General features: G+C 52.6%; 2 protein-coding genes across 3 annotated transcripts; both read left to right on the plus strand.

Annotated features, from left to right (window-relative positions):
• The first annotated feature begins 349 nt into the window (after nucleotides 1-349).
• LOC127573944 (uncharacterized) lies at nucleotides 350-4386 on the plus strand. The gene is made up of 4 exons (XM_052022565.1): nucleotides 350-388; nucleotides 942-1040; nucleotides 1758-1834; nucleotides 3842-4386. Exons 1-4 carry the CDS (start codon nucleotides 363-365, stop codon nucleotides 4384-4386), a joined length of 747 nt encoding a protein of 248 aa, XP_051878525.1. The 5' UTR covers nucleotides 350-362.
• A 60-nt stretch (nucleotides 4387-4446) lies between these two features.
• LOC127573943 (tubulin epsilon and delta complex protein 2) lies at nucleotides 4447-17114 on the plus strand. 2 transcript variants are annotated; one of them, XM_052022564.1, is made up of 7 exons: nucleotides 4447-4596; nucleotides 6979-7032; nucleotides 7441-7519; nucleotides 7965-8085; nucleotides 11075-11176; nucleotides 14087-14262; nucleotides 16163-17114. In XM_052022564.1, exons 1-7 carry the CDS (start codon nucleotides 4535-4537, stop codon nucleotides 16307-16309), a joined length of 741 nt encoding a protein of 246 aa, XP_051878524.1. In that variant the 5' UTR covers nucleotides 4447-4534; the 3' UTR covers nucleotides 16310-17114. The 2 variants fall into 2 exon arrangements, with proteins under 2 accessions (XP_051878524.1, XP_051878523.1); XM_052022563.1 differs by having other exon boundaries at nucleotides 4453-4596; nucleotides 7960-8085.
• The last annotated feature ends 1601 nt before the right edge of the window (nucleotides 17115-18715 follow it).

The raw sequence follows: 18715 nt of genomic DNA on the forward strand, positions 1-18715 counted from the left end.
ATTGACCACCGGGGGTTGTCCTGGCAACCCCAGCCGACCTCGGCCGACCCTGGCCGACCCCTGCCAACCCTGGTTGACCCCAGCCGACCCTGGCTGACCCCGGCTGACCCTGGCCAACCTCAGGCTGACCTCTGGAACCGTTAGCTGACCGTCTCTGACCCCCATGTGACCCCTGACGACCCCTGGTTGACACCTTGCCCACCTCTGGCTGACCCCTGTTTGACCCCCCCCCCCCCCCCCCCCGGCTGACCCCTGAAGCCGGGGGTGACAGAACCCATTCGATTTCCGGGACTGACGCTGAGATACCGGAAGTGACACCCCGCATCCAGCAGCCGCGGTGCATGTCGGGAGAAGGAACCGCCATGTTGCCCGTCGGCGTCGCGCTGAGGTGACCGGTCACCGGGGGCGCTCCCTCCCCCCCGCGGCGCTCCCTCCCCCACCCCCCCGCGGCGCTCCCTCCCCCACCCCCCGCGGCGCTCCCTCCCCCACCCCCCGCGGCGCTCCCTCCCCCACCCCCCGCGGCGCTCCCTCCCCCACCCCCCGCGGCGCTCCCTCCCCCACCCCCCCCCCGCGGCGCTCCCTCCCCCACCCCCCCGCGGCGCTCCCTCCCCCTCCCCCCCCGCGGCGCTCCCTCCCCCTCCCCCCGCGGCGCTCCCTCCCCCACCCCCCCCCCGCGGCGCTCCCTCCCCCTCCCCCCCCCGCGGCGCTCCCTCCCCCACCCCCCGCGGCGCTCCCTCCCCCACCCCCCCGCGGCGCTCCCTCCCCCTCCCCCCCCCGCGGCGCTCCCTCCCCCTCCCCCCGCGGCGCTCCCTCCCCCCCGCGGCGCTCCCTCCCCCTCCCCCCCGCGGCGCTCCCTCCCCCTCCCCCCCCGCGGCGCTCCCTCCCCCTCCCCCCCGCGGCGCTCCCTCCCCCCCCCCCCACTGACGCTGTGTGTCCCACAGGCTGAGCCGGGCGGTGAGCGAGGCGGCGGAGCGCAGCGGCGCGGAGGAGCGGCGGCTCCGGGAGGAGCTGAGGGAGCTTCAGCGGCTGCTGCCCCCCCGGTACGGCCCCCCTCCCCCCTCCCCCTCCCCCCCCACCCCCTCCCCCCCCCACCCCCCATCCCCCTCCCCCCCCAGTCACCATCCCCACCCCCCTCCCTCACTGAACCCTTTCCCCCCACCCCCCTCCCTCACCGACTCCCCCCCCCCGGTACGATCCCCATCCCTCACCAACCCCCACCCGCATACCCCCCGTCCCCCAACCCCCCGTCACCAACCTCCAACCCCCAGTCCCCTCCCCACCCCCCTCAGTCCCCATCCCCCACCTCCCCTCCCTCACCAACTCCCCACCTCCCCCAGTTCCTCCCCCCTCACCCCACGGTACAGACCCCGGTCCCCTCCCTCCCCCATCCCCTCCCTCACTGACTCCCTCCCCCACCCCCATCCCCCCTCCCTCACCCCCATCCCCCCTCCCTCACCTCATCCCCCACCCCCCAGTCACCATCCCCATCCCCCTCCCTCACCAACCCCCAGTCCCCCTCCCCTCCCCCTCCAGTCCCCTCCCCTACCCCTTCAGTCCCCATCCCCCGTCCCCCACCTCCCCTCCCTCACCAACTCCCCACCTCCCTCCAGTTCCTCCCCCCTCACCCCACGGTACAGACCCCAGTCCCCTCCCTCCCCCATCCCCTCTTTCACTGACTCCCTCCCCCCCCACCCCCAGTGTGTTTGTCAATGTTACACTGGCATCTTGTCACTGAGGGATTCTTGATGTTTCCTCAGGAAGCCCCGTGCCGCTGAGATCCTCGGGAAGGACGGAGTCACTGCCAGCGGGACAGAAGACTCGTCGGAGATCTCTGGTGGGACAGAAGTGCATTTCAGGAACCTTAAAAACTCCGGCACCTTCCTGCCTTTTCGTTGTGTCTCGTTCTCCTTTCACGGCTCACCCTGTTCCGCTCCAGAGCTCTGCAGCTCCAAGTGCTGAGCTGCTCCGTCCCTGAACTCAGTTGGTACACTGAAGACAATACTCAGTGTGAGCTAATCACTGCCTCATGGAGTCTTCAGAGAATCCCCATCACTCTGCAGTGCCCCTTGTTTTATTGTGCTCAGTATTGGTACATAGCAACGAAACAAAGAGCTTCAGCTCTTGAATCTGCTCCTGTACAAGACAAGAACCCTTTGGGTTCACCCCTCTCCCCTGACCTTGCATTTCCCTTGTACCTCCTCCTTTTCTTCACTGCACAGCAATTCTGAAGTGTTGCTCCGCTCTCCAATTCTGTCCCGCACTCTCACAATCTTTGTGTCCGCTTCAGCACAGATCCAGTTCATTCACTGACCTGCAGACAATTTGCCTTATTTTTTTCTAGAAAAGTCATTTTGTTTGCACTGTGACATGATACAGTGAAGCTGTTATTTATGCTGTCGCAGAGTCACACCGCATGGAAACAGGCCCTTTGGTCCACCCGGTCCATGCCGACCAAGATTCCTATGCAAGCCAGTCCCATTTGCCTGCATTTGGCCCATATCCCTCTAAACCTTCCATATCCATGTACCTGTCCAAGTACCTTGTAACTGTTGTTGTTGTACCTGCCTTAACTTCCTCTGGCAGCTCGTTCTGTACACTGACCACCCTCTGGGTGAAAAAGTTGCCCCTCCGGTTCCTATTAAATCTCTCCCCTGTTGTCTTGGAAAAATGTCACCTTTGTGTTTTGTAGCCGATAGTTAAGCACCTCTTAACGAATGTTCATTAACCTTTATAATTTTACAGATATTTCTTGTAAAAGGGTCTTTGGTTTTGTGTCATTGGGCAGAGTAGGTGGCTGTGAAGGGTGGGCTCCATTGTTCACCAACTCTCATTGGATCTTCTCCCTTGGGAGAGAGATGAGATGAGATATCTTTATTAGTCACATGTACATCAAAACACACAGTGAAATGCATCTTTTGCGTAGAGTGTTCTGGGGGCAGCCCGCAAGTGTCACCACGCTTCTGGCGCTAACATAGCACGCCCACAACTTCCTAACCCGTATGTCTTTGGAACGTGGGAGGAAACCGGAGCACCCGGAGGAAACCCACGCAGACACAGGGAGAACGTACAAACTCCTTACAGTCAGCGGCCAGCATTGAACCTGGGTCACTGGCTCCACCCTTACACAAAGGGATAATCGTTTACATTCTCTGTACAAGTTGCACTAATCAGTGGTAGTGGTTGGGTCTCCCCCTGCTAGTTTTCAGGCTGGTGGTGTTGAGCCATGGATAGAAAGAGGCTCTTCAGCCCACTGAGTCATGCTGATCATCAACACGAATTCTACATTCATTCCATATTTTATTTCCCCACACCATTTACAGTGGCCAGTGAATCTACGTCTTTGGGATGTGGGAGATGCTGATCCATCTGCGGGAAACCCACGCGGTCACAGGGAGAACATACAAGCTCCACACAGACAGCCCCCGAGGTCAGGGTTGTGAGGCAGCGGTTCTGTTAGCTGTGCCTTCACTGGATGCAGGGAGAGTAGCCTGCTGGTGCAGAGCCCATCTTGGACAAGAGGGATTTCTACACGTATCATCATTTGCGTCATCGCCACCCCCCTCCCTTCAGCCCACCCCTTGCACACTGGGGGTGTTTGGGCCCAGATTATTTTGCTGGGGTTATTTCCCAAACTGGAACAGAAACCACACGGACGAAACCTGCTCCTGGCTTTTCACTCCAGACCAAGGGCAGAGAAGGAAAACTTATCTCCACAGGGCAAGCCCACTGTCCCTTTCAGTATTGGTGTCGATCGACAGGACACTGTGTGCTGTTAAAAACTAAGCAGGGTAAGAGCCTGGGTGTAGAACTCAGCACATTTTCTCTTCTTGTCCTATTGCAGAACAGGTCTGTGGAGGTGAGGAGCTGCAGGAGTTGGAGCTGTTGAATAAAGCGCTGGCCAAAGCCCTGCGAATCCGACAAACACATAAAGTGCTTGAGACGGAGCTGATCCAGCCAGGCGCCCCCGAGGGCAGCACCACAGTGACTGACGGAGGCCGCGGTACTGTCAGACAGTCAGCAGTGGCCAGGTGCCATGATCAACGTTCACCAGCCATTCCACATGGGTCAGCCAATGCGAAGGCAGACAAGGTTGGTGCTCGCATGGCATCGTCAAGTTGTCCAGCAGGTGGACTCAGTGGGAAGAGGACCACGCCGCGTACCGTCTCCTCCAGGAAGCCAGCAGCTGGTACGTTGAAAGCTCCATACAAAACCGAGCTGGTGGGAAGGAGAAGGTTGGTGTCATCCACCGCAGGGCGTTTGGCTCGAGGCTCTTTGCGCAGCGGGTCGCGAGCGGATGGAACTGCGGCCACACAGCATCCTGATCACGGCGTCCCCTGTCCCGCAGGGCAGGAAGCAGAACTCAATGCAGCAGACCCCACTCGTTGAAACCCACTCCAAGGACATTCAGAGACCACAAAGTACGGACCCCTGCAGGTCCAGACACAAGTTCCACTCCAACGTTTGTTCCTGTTAGCCAGCAAAAATATGAAAAGTATTAAAGAGTCCCGTGAAGTCAAGTGCTTCCAAAGAGGGCATGCCGCAGAGCGACCCCTCTGGTGTGGAGACTCCCAAATTATTCACTCTTCAGTCAAGCGGGTAAGAAGTTTGAAATTAATCTTCACTTGAGTGAAACATACAGAATTCTTTCAGGACTTGACAGAGTAGATGCAGATTTCATGTTTCCCTGACTCTGGTGTTGAGAACCAGGGACCATGTGCTCAGGACAGAGACGAGAAGAAATTTCTCCATTCAGAATGTGGAGAACCTTTGGAAGTCTCTACCCTGGATGGCTGTGGAGATCGATAGTTTTAGATATTGAGAGAATGAAGGGATATGGGGTCAGTGCAGAAAGGTGGTGCTGAGGTAAATGATCAGCCGTGATCTTGTTGAATGGGAGAGCAGCCACGATGGGCCGAGTGGCCAACTGGTATTGTCTGCTCAGTCGCTGAGCTGCTGCTTTAGTTGATGCCTGTTCAGGGAGTGAGCATGTAGTGTTTGTCCTCCAGTGTCCCACCTTTTACATCTGTCCAGAACTTGATCACTGACATTGAGGTGCAGAATCCTTGCTTAAAAGACCAAAGTGTAGAGAAATTGGACCATTTTTGTGTCATGTCTTGTGCTGAACTGTCTTTTATTTTGGAGACACGAGACCGGCAGATGCTGGAATCTGGAGCAACACACAATGTGCTGGAGGAACTCAGCAGGGTCGAACAGCATCTGTGGGAGGAAAGAAAGTGTCAATGTTTCGGGTGGAAACCCTGCGTCTTTTGTTTTCCAGTCATAGGATGTGTGTGTTGCTGGTCAGACCATCATTTAGGGTCTACCCGTAATGGCCCTTGAATTAGCTGCTTTGCTAGACAAGGACCCGAGTTACAGCAAAAGGTTGAATAGGTTCGGACTTTATTCCCTGGAGCGCAGGAGAATGAGGGGAGATCTTATAGAGCTATACAAAATTCTGAGGGCTATAGACAGGGTGAATGCATGCAGGCTTTTACCTGTAAGGTTGGGTGAGACTAGAACTAGAGGACATAGGTTTAGGGTGAAAGGTGAAATATTTAAGGGGAATCTGAGGGGGAACTTCTTCACTCAGAGGGTGGTGCGAGTGTGGAACGAGCTGCCAGCGGAAGTGGTGGATGCGGGTTCAATTGTAACATTCAAGAGAAGTTTGGACAGGTACATGGATGGGAGGGGTTTGGAGGGATACGGTCTGGGTGCAGGTAGATGGGACTGGGCGGAAGATCAGGTCGGCATGGACTGGATGGGCTGAAGGGCCTATTTCTGTGCTGTAGCACTCGATGACTCGAATTGAATGGGAGAATTTAGTTGTCAGTAGGGAATGCCTGAGCAGAGGATGATCTGTGTACTCAGTCTGGCTGAGACTGAGTGAGTGTGAACCAGATCACAGAATGGTTACAGCAGGCAGGAGGCTGTTCAGCCCATCACATCCATGTTGTCTCCATATAGGAGCAACTCGGCTAGTCCCACTCCACCACCCCCTCCCCGTAACTCTCAAATTCTACAGAACTGGAAGCCAGAGCAGCAACATGTTTCCTTGCTGGGGCCTTGTACCTGCTCTGTCATTCACTGTTTGACGAGCTAGACGCAGGAAGAATGTTTCCCCTTTACCAAGGTGGCTGGAACCGGGGCACAGTTTGGAATAAGCAGTAGGCCATTTATGACGAGACGAGAAATTTCACTCACAGGGTGGAGATCGTTTGGAATCCTCTGCCCCAGAGGACTGATCTCTGCCAAGAAATTTCTCCCCATCTCTGCCTGAGTGGCTGACTCCTTATTCTGAGGTTAGGACTCCTGGAGAAACATCTGCTCCACATCTACCCAGTGAAGCCCTATAACAAGTTTGTACTCTTCAATGAGATCAACTCTCATTCTTCTGAATTTTAGAGGGTCTGGACCCATTCTGCTTAATCTCTCCTCATACGACAAGCCCACCATTCTGAGAATCAACAGGTCAACCTTGGCTTCATTCCCCACCACAGAGATCCTTCTGTAGGTAGTGGGACCAGACCTGCACACAGTGTTCCAGGCGTGATCTCAGCAGGGCCACGTGGAGCTACAGCTGCCTCTGGACCAGTACGTGGTGGGGCTGAGGCTCTGGCTGTGTGTGCAGAATGTGACGGGGGGCCCTGTAGACTGAATAGGTGGAGTGGTGAGAGGCAGGGTGCACAGAGGTACCATTCTGAGACTGGGAGGTGTAAGAGAGAGGAGGAGTGAATAGGGAGGGTGGTGCACAGTTGTGCAGGGTCAGGAAGGAGCTAAAGTTCAGTGTGCTGAGGACTGGGAGCTGCCGGGGGTAGCCGAGGAAAAGGTGCCAGCTGATGGGGAGTTTGTTCCAGTCAGGAACGGGAAGATGAGCTCTGGCCATTTGCTTTGTTTCTAGTTTGAAAAAGTAACAAATTTTCCTGTTAGCACAATTGCTCCTGGACTGTCAGAAGAGTAAATCACCCTTAACGTTCACAGGTCAACACTGCAGCTACCAGCCGAATGGAGAAAGCAGCACAGCCGAAACGCATGGTGAGCAGATCCTCAGCAGCAGGATTCACTCGTGGAGCCTGGGACCCAGCACCCACCCTCCCCAGATCTCTGGGATCCTGTAGTGTTTGTTTATGTTATTATCAAATACTTCCTCCCGCTCTGTGCCCCTGTCGGTGTTAATGACAGACACGGTAGAGTGTGCTGCATTTCACGTTGCATCCCTCCCCATTATTTCCTGAGTGAGTGAGGGAATGGGTGAGCAAAAGGAGGGGTGAGGAGCACTTGTCTGGTCACTATATTTTGCATGCATGAAGCTCCCTCCCTGACCAAACCGTGTCACTGTGACCGATCTCCTCTAATGCTCTCGGTAGGAGAAACCTGACCTGGCAACAAAGACTTTGCAAGAGAGCACGGCTAAACAGGTATTCCATTTCTTTTGTTCTCCAGCTTGTGGGGAAAAGTGTCAAAGAACAAAGCCGATGCTGTTCAGGAGAGGAGGCGCTTCATGGAGAGGATTCAGTCAGCAGTATCCTTTCACCGTAGAGTCACAAAACTACACAGCACGGAAAACAGGCCCTTCGGCTCAACTCCTCCATGCCGACCAAGGTGCCTACCCGAGCTAGTCCCATTGCCTGTGTTTGGCCCACATCCCTCTAAACCTTTCCTGTCCACATACCTGTTCAAATGCCTTTTAAATGTAGTAATTGTACCTGTCCGTACCACTCCCTTGAAGACCGAATCCACCCATCCTTCAGCAGGCACAGTTACACTTTGTGTTAATTTTTTATTTCTCAGTGGTTTGTGTTTAATATCAACAAAGAACGGCTGGCTGAAAGGGATTGCTACTTTAGTTAGGGAGCTGAATTAACATTGTGGATTCCTGATTTTAAAATTGTGATTCTGCCAGAGTGAAGGAGGGAAACACATCAATTTAAAACCTTCCAGCTATTGTTCTTAAGTTTACAGTGCAGTTCCATTCACAGCTTCCATCTGTGAGTAGTGCAGAGATTGAAGAACAATTGGACCGCATCTCTGATCTCTACCGGTGTATCAACCAGTATCTGTACACAGACCCTCTGCTCCATTCCATGGGTATGTTCTTTACAAATTGTCTATGTTTAATAAAAACAGAAGATGCTGGAAATGCTCAGCAGGTTGGGCAGCATCTGTGGAAAGAGTTAACGGTTCAGGTCCAAGACCATTCATTAGAACTGGGAAGGAGAGAAAACAAGTTAGTTTTTGTTAGCAGAGAAGTTGGGGAAGGGTGGGTAGAGCAAGGGGAAAATCTCTGGTAGGGTGAGACCAAAAGCCTTAATGTGGCAACAAGAGTAGCCGTTAGGATCAAATTATGCTGCTTTGCCTGTGTAATGTTTTGCTAATAACGAGGCAATGACACCTGCCCAGCAGAGCAGACCATAGAAGGAGAAACACTGAGGCAGCATGGTGACAGGCAGAAATGGCCGACCCTGATACAGGCGGGCAGAAGGAGTGAGTTACCCAGTGTGGGAGAATTCGATAGTGAGCCCAGAAAGCTGCAGCATGTCCAGCTGAACAACGAGGTGTTGTTCCTCACGTTTGCGTTGGGCTTTGTTGTAACAGAGTGCAAGGCCGCAGACAGGTCAGAGTGGGATGGTGAATTCAAGTGGCAAGCAACTGGGAGATAGCTGTGGGAGCCTGGGTTTGTAATGGGAGTTTGTGGCTTGTTCCTGAGATGGAGAGATCCAGGAAGAGAAGGGAAGATTCTGAACCACTGCTCTTGAACTGCCACAGTAAAGCATTGGGGCTCACGCTATCAGAGATGTTCACTCGTTTTACCGTTTGCACCCCCACCTTCCTTGCTACTGAAAACTAACCAATTCTCTCTTTCCCAGTTCTGACAAAGGGTCGCAGACCCGAAACGTTAACTGTTTCTCTGTCCACAGTTGTACTGCCCAGAGTTGTACTGCCCAACTATTTTCAGCATTTTCTGTTTTTATTTGAGTTTTAAAGTTCAGAAGTCATGTTGCAGCTGTATATTGGTCAGGCCACATTTGGAATACCGTGTGCAGTTCTGGTCACCCCATTACAGGAAGGGTGTGGAGGCTTTGGAGAGGGTGCAGAAGAGATTCACGAGGATGCTGCCTGGATTGGAGAGTATTAGCTATAAGCAGAGGTTGGACAAACTTGTTTTTTTTTTGGAGTGTCAGAGGCTGAGGGGTGACCTGATCAAAGTGGATAAAATTATGAGAGGTGCAGATAGGGTAGATGGTCAAAATCTTTCTCCCAGGGTACAAATGTCAAGTACTGGAGGGCACAGCTTTAAGGCAAGAGGGGAAAGTTTAAAGGAGATGTGCAGGGTAAGTTTTTTGGACAGAACGGTGGGTGCCTGGAATGCGCTGCCAGGGGAAGCAGATACAACAGCAATGTTTAAGATGCATTTAGACAGGCAGGGAATGGAGGAATATGGACCTTGTGCAGGCAGATGTACAGTTTCAATTGGCATCATGGCCAGCACAGACATGGGCTGAAAGTCCTGTTCCTGTGCTGTACTGTTCTGTGTTCTACTTCAGATTTCCAGCATCTGTAGCTTTTTATTTTCACTGTCTGTGCTTAACATTGCCCTTGGGTTGTACTGTCTGCTGGGATGGCCTGTGGAATTCTAGAGGACAGGACTCCAGCAAAGCGTAGAGGAGAGAGAGTGTCAGAAAGCAGTTACCGGGTCCAGAGGCACTGGGACAGGATTCGGAATAATTCAGGATTCTGGTCGCCTCACTGCAGGAAATATGTGGAAGCCATAGAGAGGGTGCAGAGGAGATTTACAAGGATGCTGCCTGGAATGCGGAGCATGCCTTATGAAAGCAGGTTGAGGGAACTTGGCCTTTTCTCCTTGGAGAGACGGAGGATGAGGGGGGACCTGATGGAGGTGTATAAGATGATGAGAGGTATTGATAGGGTAGGTAGTCAGAGGCTTTTCCCCAGGGCTGAAATGGTGGCCACAAGAGGACATAGGTTTAAGGTGCTGGGGAGTAGATATAGAGAAGATGTCAGGGGTAAGTTTTTTACTCAGAGAGTGACGAGTGCGGGGAATGGGCTGCCGGAAACGTTGGTGGAGGCGGATACGATAGGGTCTTTCAAGAGACTGTTAGATCGGTACATGGAGCTGAGTAAAATAGAGGACTATGGGTAAGCCTAGTAATTTCGGCACACCTGTGTGGGCCGAAGGGCCTGAATTGTGCTGTAGTTTTTCTATGTTTCTAAATGTGAGAGTGCAGGATGGGGGAGGAGTGAGAGGGCAAATTCAGAGGAGCACGAATCATGTGAGGGTGGGTGCTGGGGAATCTCACTCAGAAAAGAGCCGGTTCATGCCAGTCACATGGAAAACTTCCATTCAGCAGGTAACATTCTGCTGATAAATGTTTCAGACCATTTTATTGATTCAGTTTGAAATGATCCTATTCATAAAACAAATTTATAGTCTGCCCTCCTGTGGGATTCACACAGTTGAAATGGATATTCTAAGCATTCGTAGCTCCATTGTTATCTTGCAAAATAAGCTTTTGGCAAAGCCTGCTTCCTGTTAACAATTTGATTTACACACAATTTTATTCCATTTGTCTTTGAAAGAGCAAGTGGAAGTGTTTCCTGAAGCCTTGACAGGATATCTTTGGAAAGTTTGGTTGGAGATAATCAGAGATTATCAGGCAGTTTAAAGCTCCCACCTGCCGGCGAGTTAGTGGATAGTTTTCAGATAGCTGAACTGTGTGAGAAGCTGTGTTACTGATCCCTTCCAGACTTCTCGTTGTGGTCCTTCAGCACAGATACTCTACTTCTGTTGTTTATCATATTCTGATTGCTATTTATTCCAGTTTGGTCAAGTAAATCCACCCTTCTCATCTATGGCCACTTAAAGGAAGTTTAGTTTGTTTGGGGAAATAGAACTGAATCCAGGTCTCTGCAAGTTAAACCAAAATATCATTCCCTTTGGAACTGCCAGGGGCTTACCTCAGTCTGTGTCCTAAAACCACCTTCTGTTCCAGTGTTGTGATCACGGCTGGCCTCCTCGGCTAGTACGCAGGGAAATAAGAATTGTTTTTATTCACAGATCCTTACGGTGGGCAGCAGGAACGTGAGGGAGAGCAGACACTGGAGAGATGCCAGGAAACTCTACCCAGCCTTCTCCAGCACATTCAGCAGCTTAAGGATGGTGAGCGTCAGCCCTTCCTGCTCGTAGCTCACCAGGGTTTTGATGCTTATGGTCCGGTTACATTAATCAAGTTCAATTACATGTGTACATCACCTGTACAAATTCTCTCAGTACATCTGTCAGAGAGAGAAATATAAAAGCACTCAGTGCACTAGCCACGTGAAATTTCACCATCCCAGCCCCTGGCAGTGATTGTCAGTGGAGAATTTAATCTCAACAGGCACCAGGGGTGAGCCCCCACTTTGGCACACCTAATGCACACAGAGGTTCAAATTTATTCTTGTCCTAGACATACGCACACCGGGTATAAATGGCATGAAAGTGAGCTTTTTGCAGCAGCAGCTCAGTGCATTACAAGATGGGGACAAACGCAAGTTAACATAAACTTCACATAAATTATACATGACTTGTATGTGTGCAAAACTAACAACAAAATAATCACGACACTAATGCAAGATTGAGAGAGCGAAAAGAAATAGGGTCCAAGGTAGTGTGAGGGTTTTTCATGTGGGTTCAAGAACCTGACGGCAGTGGGGTAGAAGCTGTTGTTGAACCTTGAGGTGTGGGACTTCAGGCTCCTGTACCTCCTGCCTGATGGCAGCATCGAGAAGAGGGCATGGCCCAGATGGCGGGGGTCCCTGATGGTGGATGTCGCCTTCCTGAAACATTGCCTCTTGTAGATGTCCTCAATGGTGGGGAGAGCCATACCTGTAATGGAACTGGCTGAGTCCAATGCTCTCCATACCTACTTCTTTAACTGCAGTAATTTGATCAGAAGCAGCAAAGAAAACTGTTTATCTCCTTAGGGAGCTACAGATATTGCGGCATAGTTACTCTGAGGTGAGGGCAGCTGTCTCACAACCTCAGGGACCCAGCTTTGATCCTGACCTCAGGGACCTGTCTGTGTGGAGTTTGTACTTTCTGCCTGTGACCATCAGGGTTACTCCTTGGTGCTTCGGTTCCTCCCACATCCCAGGGACATGCTGGAGGTTAGTCAGCTGCTGTAAGTTGTTCCCACTGCAGGTGGGTAACAGGAGAGTCGGTGTGATCTTAATAGGCGTGTGAGTGAGAACAGGTAGGAGGGAAATAACTGATGGGATTGCTCTGAGAGCAACGGTAGACTCAATGAGCTGGAAAATGTCCTCCTGTGCTGGAAGTAAATATGAGATGATATGCTCTAACTGGACACCACTCAAGGGCTGAGCCAAATCCAGCCCTGTTCATCCAATCCCATGCCAATACAGGTCTGACCCACCACACCCAGCCCTCGTCCCCCAACCTTGCTGGTAACAGCACATTCCACGGACAGAATGTGCTTGTGACTGCCCCCATGGACGTATTTGGACTCTCCCTACCAGAGATTTCCTTTTCTCTGTTCTATTCCTCTCCCACTTCTCTCCTAATGAAAACTAAATTTTCTTCTCTGTCATAGTTCCTACAAAGGGGCTCAGACCTGAAATGTTGACTGTTTCTCTGTCCACGGATACGGTCTGACATGCTGAGCATTTTCTGTTTTCATATCTGCGTGGAATCAGAGGGTTTAAGTCATAGAGTCACAATGATACAGCACGGATACAGGCCCTTCGGCCCAACCAGTCCATGCCGACTACGGTGCCCACCCAGCTAGTCCCAATTTCCTGCATTCGGCCCATATCCCTCCAAGCCCCGCCCCTCCATGTACCTATCCAAGTGCTTCTTAAATGATACTGTTGTACCTGCCTCACCCACTTCCTCTGGCAGCTCGTTCCATACACTCACCACCCTCTGCGTGAAAAAGTTGCCCCTCAGGTCCCTTTTAAATCTTACCCCACTCACCCTAAACCTATGCCCCCTAGTTTTGGACTCCCATCCACCTTATCCATGCTTCTCATATTTTAAACACTCATTCTACGTTCCAAGGAATAAAGACCCAGCCTGGCCAACCTCTCCCTATAACTCAGGCATTCTGGTCCCGGCAACATCCTCATAAATCTTCTCTGCACTCTTTCCAGTTTAACCACATCTTTCCTATAACAGGGCGACCAAAACTGTACACAGTGCTCCAAGTGCAGCCTCACCAACGACTTATATAACTGCAACATAATGTCCCAACTCCTGTACTCAGTGCCCTGACTGATGAAGGCCAGCGTGCTAAACACCTTTTTCACCACCCTGTCTACCTGTGGTGCTGCTTTCAACGAACTATGCACCTGTACTCCTAGGTCCCTCTGTTCCATTATACTCCCTAGTGCCCTACCATTCATAGTATGAGTCTAATGCTGATTTGACTTTCCAAAATGCATCACCTCACACTTATCTGTATTGATGATTTGGAATTGGATTATTGTTGTCAGATATACCGAGGTACAGTGAAAAACTTGTCTTGCATACCGATCATACAGATCAATTCATTACATAGTGCATTGAGATAGTACAGGGTAAAACAATAGCAGAATGCAGAGTAAAGTGTTACAGTTACAGAGAAAGTGCAGTGCAGGCAGACAATAAGGTGCAAGGTCATAACGAGGTAGATTGTGAGGTCAAGAGTCCATCTTATCGAACTAGAGGACTGTTCAATGGTCTTATAACAGTGGGATAGAAGCTGTCCATGAGTCCGGTGGTACGTGCTTTCAGGCTTTTGTATCTTCTGCCCAATGGGAGGGGGGAGAAAAGAGAATGTCCGGGGTGGGTGGGGTCTTTGATTATACTGGCTGCTTTACCGAGGCAGCGAGAAGTGTAGACAGAGTCCATGGAGGGGAGGCTGGTTTCCGTGATCCGCTGGGCTGTGTCCACAACTCTCTGCAATTCCTTGCAGTCCCGGGCAGAGCAGTTGCCATCCCAGTGATTAAGTTCCCTATGTTGCTCCTTCATTCTATATATTTTAACTAGTGTTTTGTGTCTCCATTATCTTTTGTTGATTCTGGCACATAGCTGCAACACTTTGGATGAAGCTGGGGAGTTGCTGGAGGCCAGCCTTTAAGGCGTGCAGAGACAGTGGCAGCGGATGTGCACCACTCCTCCTCTATTCCAGTCTGCAGGAACTGAAGGAGATGGACACCCTCAGGTTTCACGTACAAACTCTCCAACAACAGATCCACATTCAAAGGGTAAGGTGCACTGCCCAGCCCCATCAAATCCATCACCCTAACCATGTGCAATCATCAAATAGAAAGAAATGTCAAATTATCCTGGCAGCTCAGTCACCTGAGGAAGCAGGTGTTTGTTGTCTTGTTCTGCCTGTTTAATGTGCTGGTGGGGGGTAGTTCCAGTTATGATGTAGAGCAGCTATTTACAGCTCCAAGCCCGTGGGTGATGTGTGGACAGAGTGGGGGGTTTACTGTTAGTTACCAGCTGTGGCTGTGCTGTTTGCCCCAGGTATCCGTTGAGGGTGTGCACTCCCGGTGGTTGAGAAACAAGTTCTTGGACTCTCAGGCACGTCCTGAAGGGGGACAGATTTTCAGTGATTTTGCAAATCACAACATCTCAGAAATGTGCTTCAAATGTAAAAGTTAGTTCTGAAATGTTGACAAACATAGCAACCACATGCACAGCAAGATTCCACAAGTAACAAAGACATGGTCGCTTGTTTCAGTCTTTTCTTAAAGCCTTAATTTCAAACAGTGTCTTATGCTCTTCCGTGTCCACCTTAACGAGAGGACACAGCTTTGTTCGACCTGCAGACTGCTGTCCCAACAGCTGTTGGCTCTTACCTTGGTCAGCTGACTGAGGTTAGGTGAATGACCACGCAAATCCTAATTGATTCAAACTACTCACAACTTTGTTATATCAACATTATATGAAATGCAAATATCCACATAATTCCTGAATTCTATTGTTCTTTTTGGATCAATACTCACCCAAACTACTTTTCTCACTTAGAATGAGATCTCCCATTGACCAAACGACTGATCCTTCTTCTCCCTGCCCCAGGAATGGGGGTCTTCCTTCTGATAGTTGGTCTCCCCGGAGTTCTCGCTCGCTGGTCTCCTGAGTTCTCCCTGCCCTACCTCCAAAAACCTTCATTATTATTCTTGTGCCTTATCGGTTCTGCATCGTTCTACACTGATTCTGTTGGCTCTGATTCATTGGGCCATCCTGTGTGCACCCCTCACAGGTGCTGGCCCGAGGCTACAGGTGGCAGCCCGCACCGCATGCCTCCAATGTCATTCCTTTGCTTTTTTTTTTGCTGAATCAGGCCATTTCACACTAATTGTAACCAATTCATGTCAGACACTGGGCTCAGGAGACTAGCAAGCAAGGAGCTGGGTGTTGACCCTGACTCTCCGGCCAGCCAAGCCACACTCCATCACTCGAAGACCTTGCCGCCCTGTAATGTTTGTGCTGCTGAGCACTGTCAGGTCCTGGAGTGGGTGCTCATTGGGCTTTTAATTCTCCCTTACTCTGCATTTGTTTATCTTCAATGTAGATCAAACTTAAAGGGGCAGGAAAATCCTATTGCCAGTACCTGTAGAGAGATCAGTAACCGCTGTCTGCAGCTGGAGGGGGTGGTCACTACAGCGTAGAAGGAGGCCATTCACTTGTCAAGTCTGTTCTGGCTCTGTGTAGGATCAATCCTGCCTGTTCTCTCTCTTCTCTCTCTCTCTCTCTCTCTCTCTCTCTCTCTCTCTCTCTCTCTCTCTTTCTCTCCTCCCCCCTCTCCCCCCCCGTTCCCTTACCCGCTCCCCCCCCACCACTCTCTCACAAAATATTTGTTTCATTTCTCTGCAGTTTCCTTTATTCACAAATATAATTTCACCTGCCTCAGTCTGTAAATGACCAACAATAGCTTCAGCTAATATATGCCTTTCCACAAACCTACGCTAGCCTTTACGGTCTGTTCTGTTTTGAGCCAGACCACTCTTGTATTCGACCTTCCTTTTCTGGATGTGTGTGTGTCAGGTAACAGGCTGCTGAGCCGTGCTGCACCAACAGTGTAACTGAGTGGATGTAAAGTCCGACAGTGTGTGGAGAGCTGACCCCCTGACTCCCGTTTCTCTTGCTTCACAGGTCATGGCGGAGGAGCTGCTTCCTGTTGTGTTTTCCTCCGAGTCTCCGGAGCAGCCCCAGTTCCACCTTTATCGAGCAGCGTACTCACTGCTGTGTGAGGGAGGAGAACAGTTCCCTGTGTTAGTGTTGGATAACATCTCCGACTGACCCAGTCAACGGTCAGCGGACCCGACCCAACAGACCCAGCCACTGGTCAGCGGACCCGGCCACTGGTCAGCAGACCCGACCCTGGGACCCGCCCACTGGTCAGCAGACTCGACCCTGGGACCCAGCCACTGGTCAGCGGACCCGACCCTGGGACCCGGCCACTGGTCAGCGGACCCGACCCGACAGACCCGGCCACTGGTCAGCGGACCCGACCCGACAGACCCGGCCACTGGTTGGCTGACCCGACCCTGGGACCCGGCCACTGGTCGGCTGACCCGACCCTGGGACCCGGCCACTGGTCGGCAGACCCGACCCTCGGACCTGACCCTGGGACCCAACCACTGGTCAACCGACCCGACCCTCGGACCTGGATACTGGTCAACCCACCCAACCCTCGGACCCGGCCACTGGTCAGCGGACCCAACCCTCGGACCCGGCCACTGGTCAACCCACCCAACCCTCAGACCCGACCCTCAGACCTGGCCACTGGTCAACCAACCCAACCCTGGGACCCAGCCACTGGTCAGCGGACCCGACCCTCGGACCCGGCCACTGGTCAACCCACCCAACCCTCGGACCCGGCCACTGGTCAACTAACCCGACCCTCGGACCCAGCCCTCAGACCCGGCCACTGGTCAGCCGACCAGACCCTCGGACCTGGCCTGGTCAGCGGACCCAACCCTAGGACCCGGCCACTGGTCAGTGGACCCAACCCTCAGACCCGGCCACTGGTCAACTAACCCAACCCTCGGACCCAGCCCTCGGACCCGGCCACTGGTCAACCGACCCAACCCTCGGACCCGGCCACTGGTCAGCGGACCCAACCCTTGGACCCGGCCACTGGTCAACCAACCCGACCTTCGGACCCAGCCTTCGGACCCCGCCACTGGTCAACCAACCCGACCCTGGGACTCAGCCACTGGTCAGCGGACCCGACCCTTGGACCCGGCCACTGGTCAACCCACCCAACCCTCGGACCCGACCCTGGGACCCGGCCACTGGTCAACCGACCTGACACTCGGACCCGGCCACTGGTCAGCAGACCCGACCCTCAGACCCAGCCACTGGTCAGCCGAGCCGACCCGACCCGACAGACCCAGCCAGCAATCAACGGACTTGACCCTCAGAGCCGTCCCTCGGAGCTGACCCACTGACATCTGGACAGTGGACATGTGCAGGTGGTCAGGCAGCGTCCGTGGGGAGGGGAAGGGGAAACGTTTCGGGTGGATGACCTTCCTGCAGCAACGATCCTGAGCGGGGTTTGCGCCTGTAAGTCGTGTCAGACGTGTGGTGAATTGAGCAACTTGAACCTGGAGCAGCTCGGATTCTCTCGCAGTCTACTCACTTCCAACAGGGAGTGCAGAGCAGCGGGGCTGCTCCAATCCCACTGGACCTACCCCCTCCTCAGTCAGCAGACGTATCAAGAGCACCAGTTGGTCACGTTGATCTAAGAACATAGAACAGTCCAGCAGCGGACAGGCCATTCGGCCCACGATGTGCCAATCTTGATGCCAATTTATACTAAATGTTCTCCTCCTGTGTATCATCCATATCCCTCCATTCCCTTCATATTTATGTCTCTATCTAAAAGCTTCTTAAACGCCACCAAACTGCCCGATTCCACTACTACCCTGGTGACCCATTCCAAGCACCCAGCACTCTCTGCTTGAATAACTTGCCCCTCACGTCACCTTCAAACTTCCCCCCTCTAACCTTAAAAGCAGGTACTCTGGTGTTTGACATTTCTACCCCGGAGAACAGTTTCTGACTGTCTACCCTATCTATGCCTCTCATAATTTTAAAAACCTCTATCAGGTCTGCCCTCAGCCTCTGCCGCCGTAGGGAGAACAACCCAAGTTTGTCCAACCTCTCCTTATAGCTCATACCCTCTGATGCAGCAGCATCCTGGTGAACCTCCTCTGCACCCTCTCCACGTCCTTCCTATAATAGGGCGACCAGGACTGCAAATGGGTTTATTAGAGCTCCTGGACACACAAACCCACTCCTTGTACTTAGCTCCTCCACCAACTGAGGACAGTCTTCCCTGAGCAGCTGGAACTGTCCAGGCACCATCCTCCTGGAGGAACTAATTCAAAGCATGGCTTCCTTCTGGCCAGCTCCGGCTGGGGTGGGGAGGGAGATACAGTCACCCTGCAATAGTAGGCACGTCCGTCCTGGGTCTTCCAGCCTCTCTGGTTGCTCCCAGTGATACAAGCAATAACCTTTGGTGCCTGGTTCCCAACTCCAATCAAACACTTGGTTTCCTTCTACCTGGCATTTATTCCTCCTCTCCCTCATCAGCAAAGGTGGTTAAAAATTAACGTGGGCTCTCGGTCTCCCCCCACCCCCGGTCTTCTCCCTCGGTTCCCACCCCGATCTCCCCTCCCGCCTGATCTTCCCCCCGCT

Source organism: Pristis pectinata, chromosome 8 (assembly GCF_009764475.1).
Source record: "Pristis pectinata isolate sPriPec2 chromosome 8, sPriPec2.1.pri, whole genome shotgun sequence".
Taxonomy (NCBI): Eukaryota; Metazoa; Chordata; class Chondrichthyes; order Rhinopristiformes; family Pristidae; genus Pristis; species Pristis pectinata.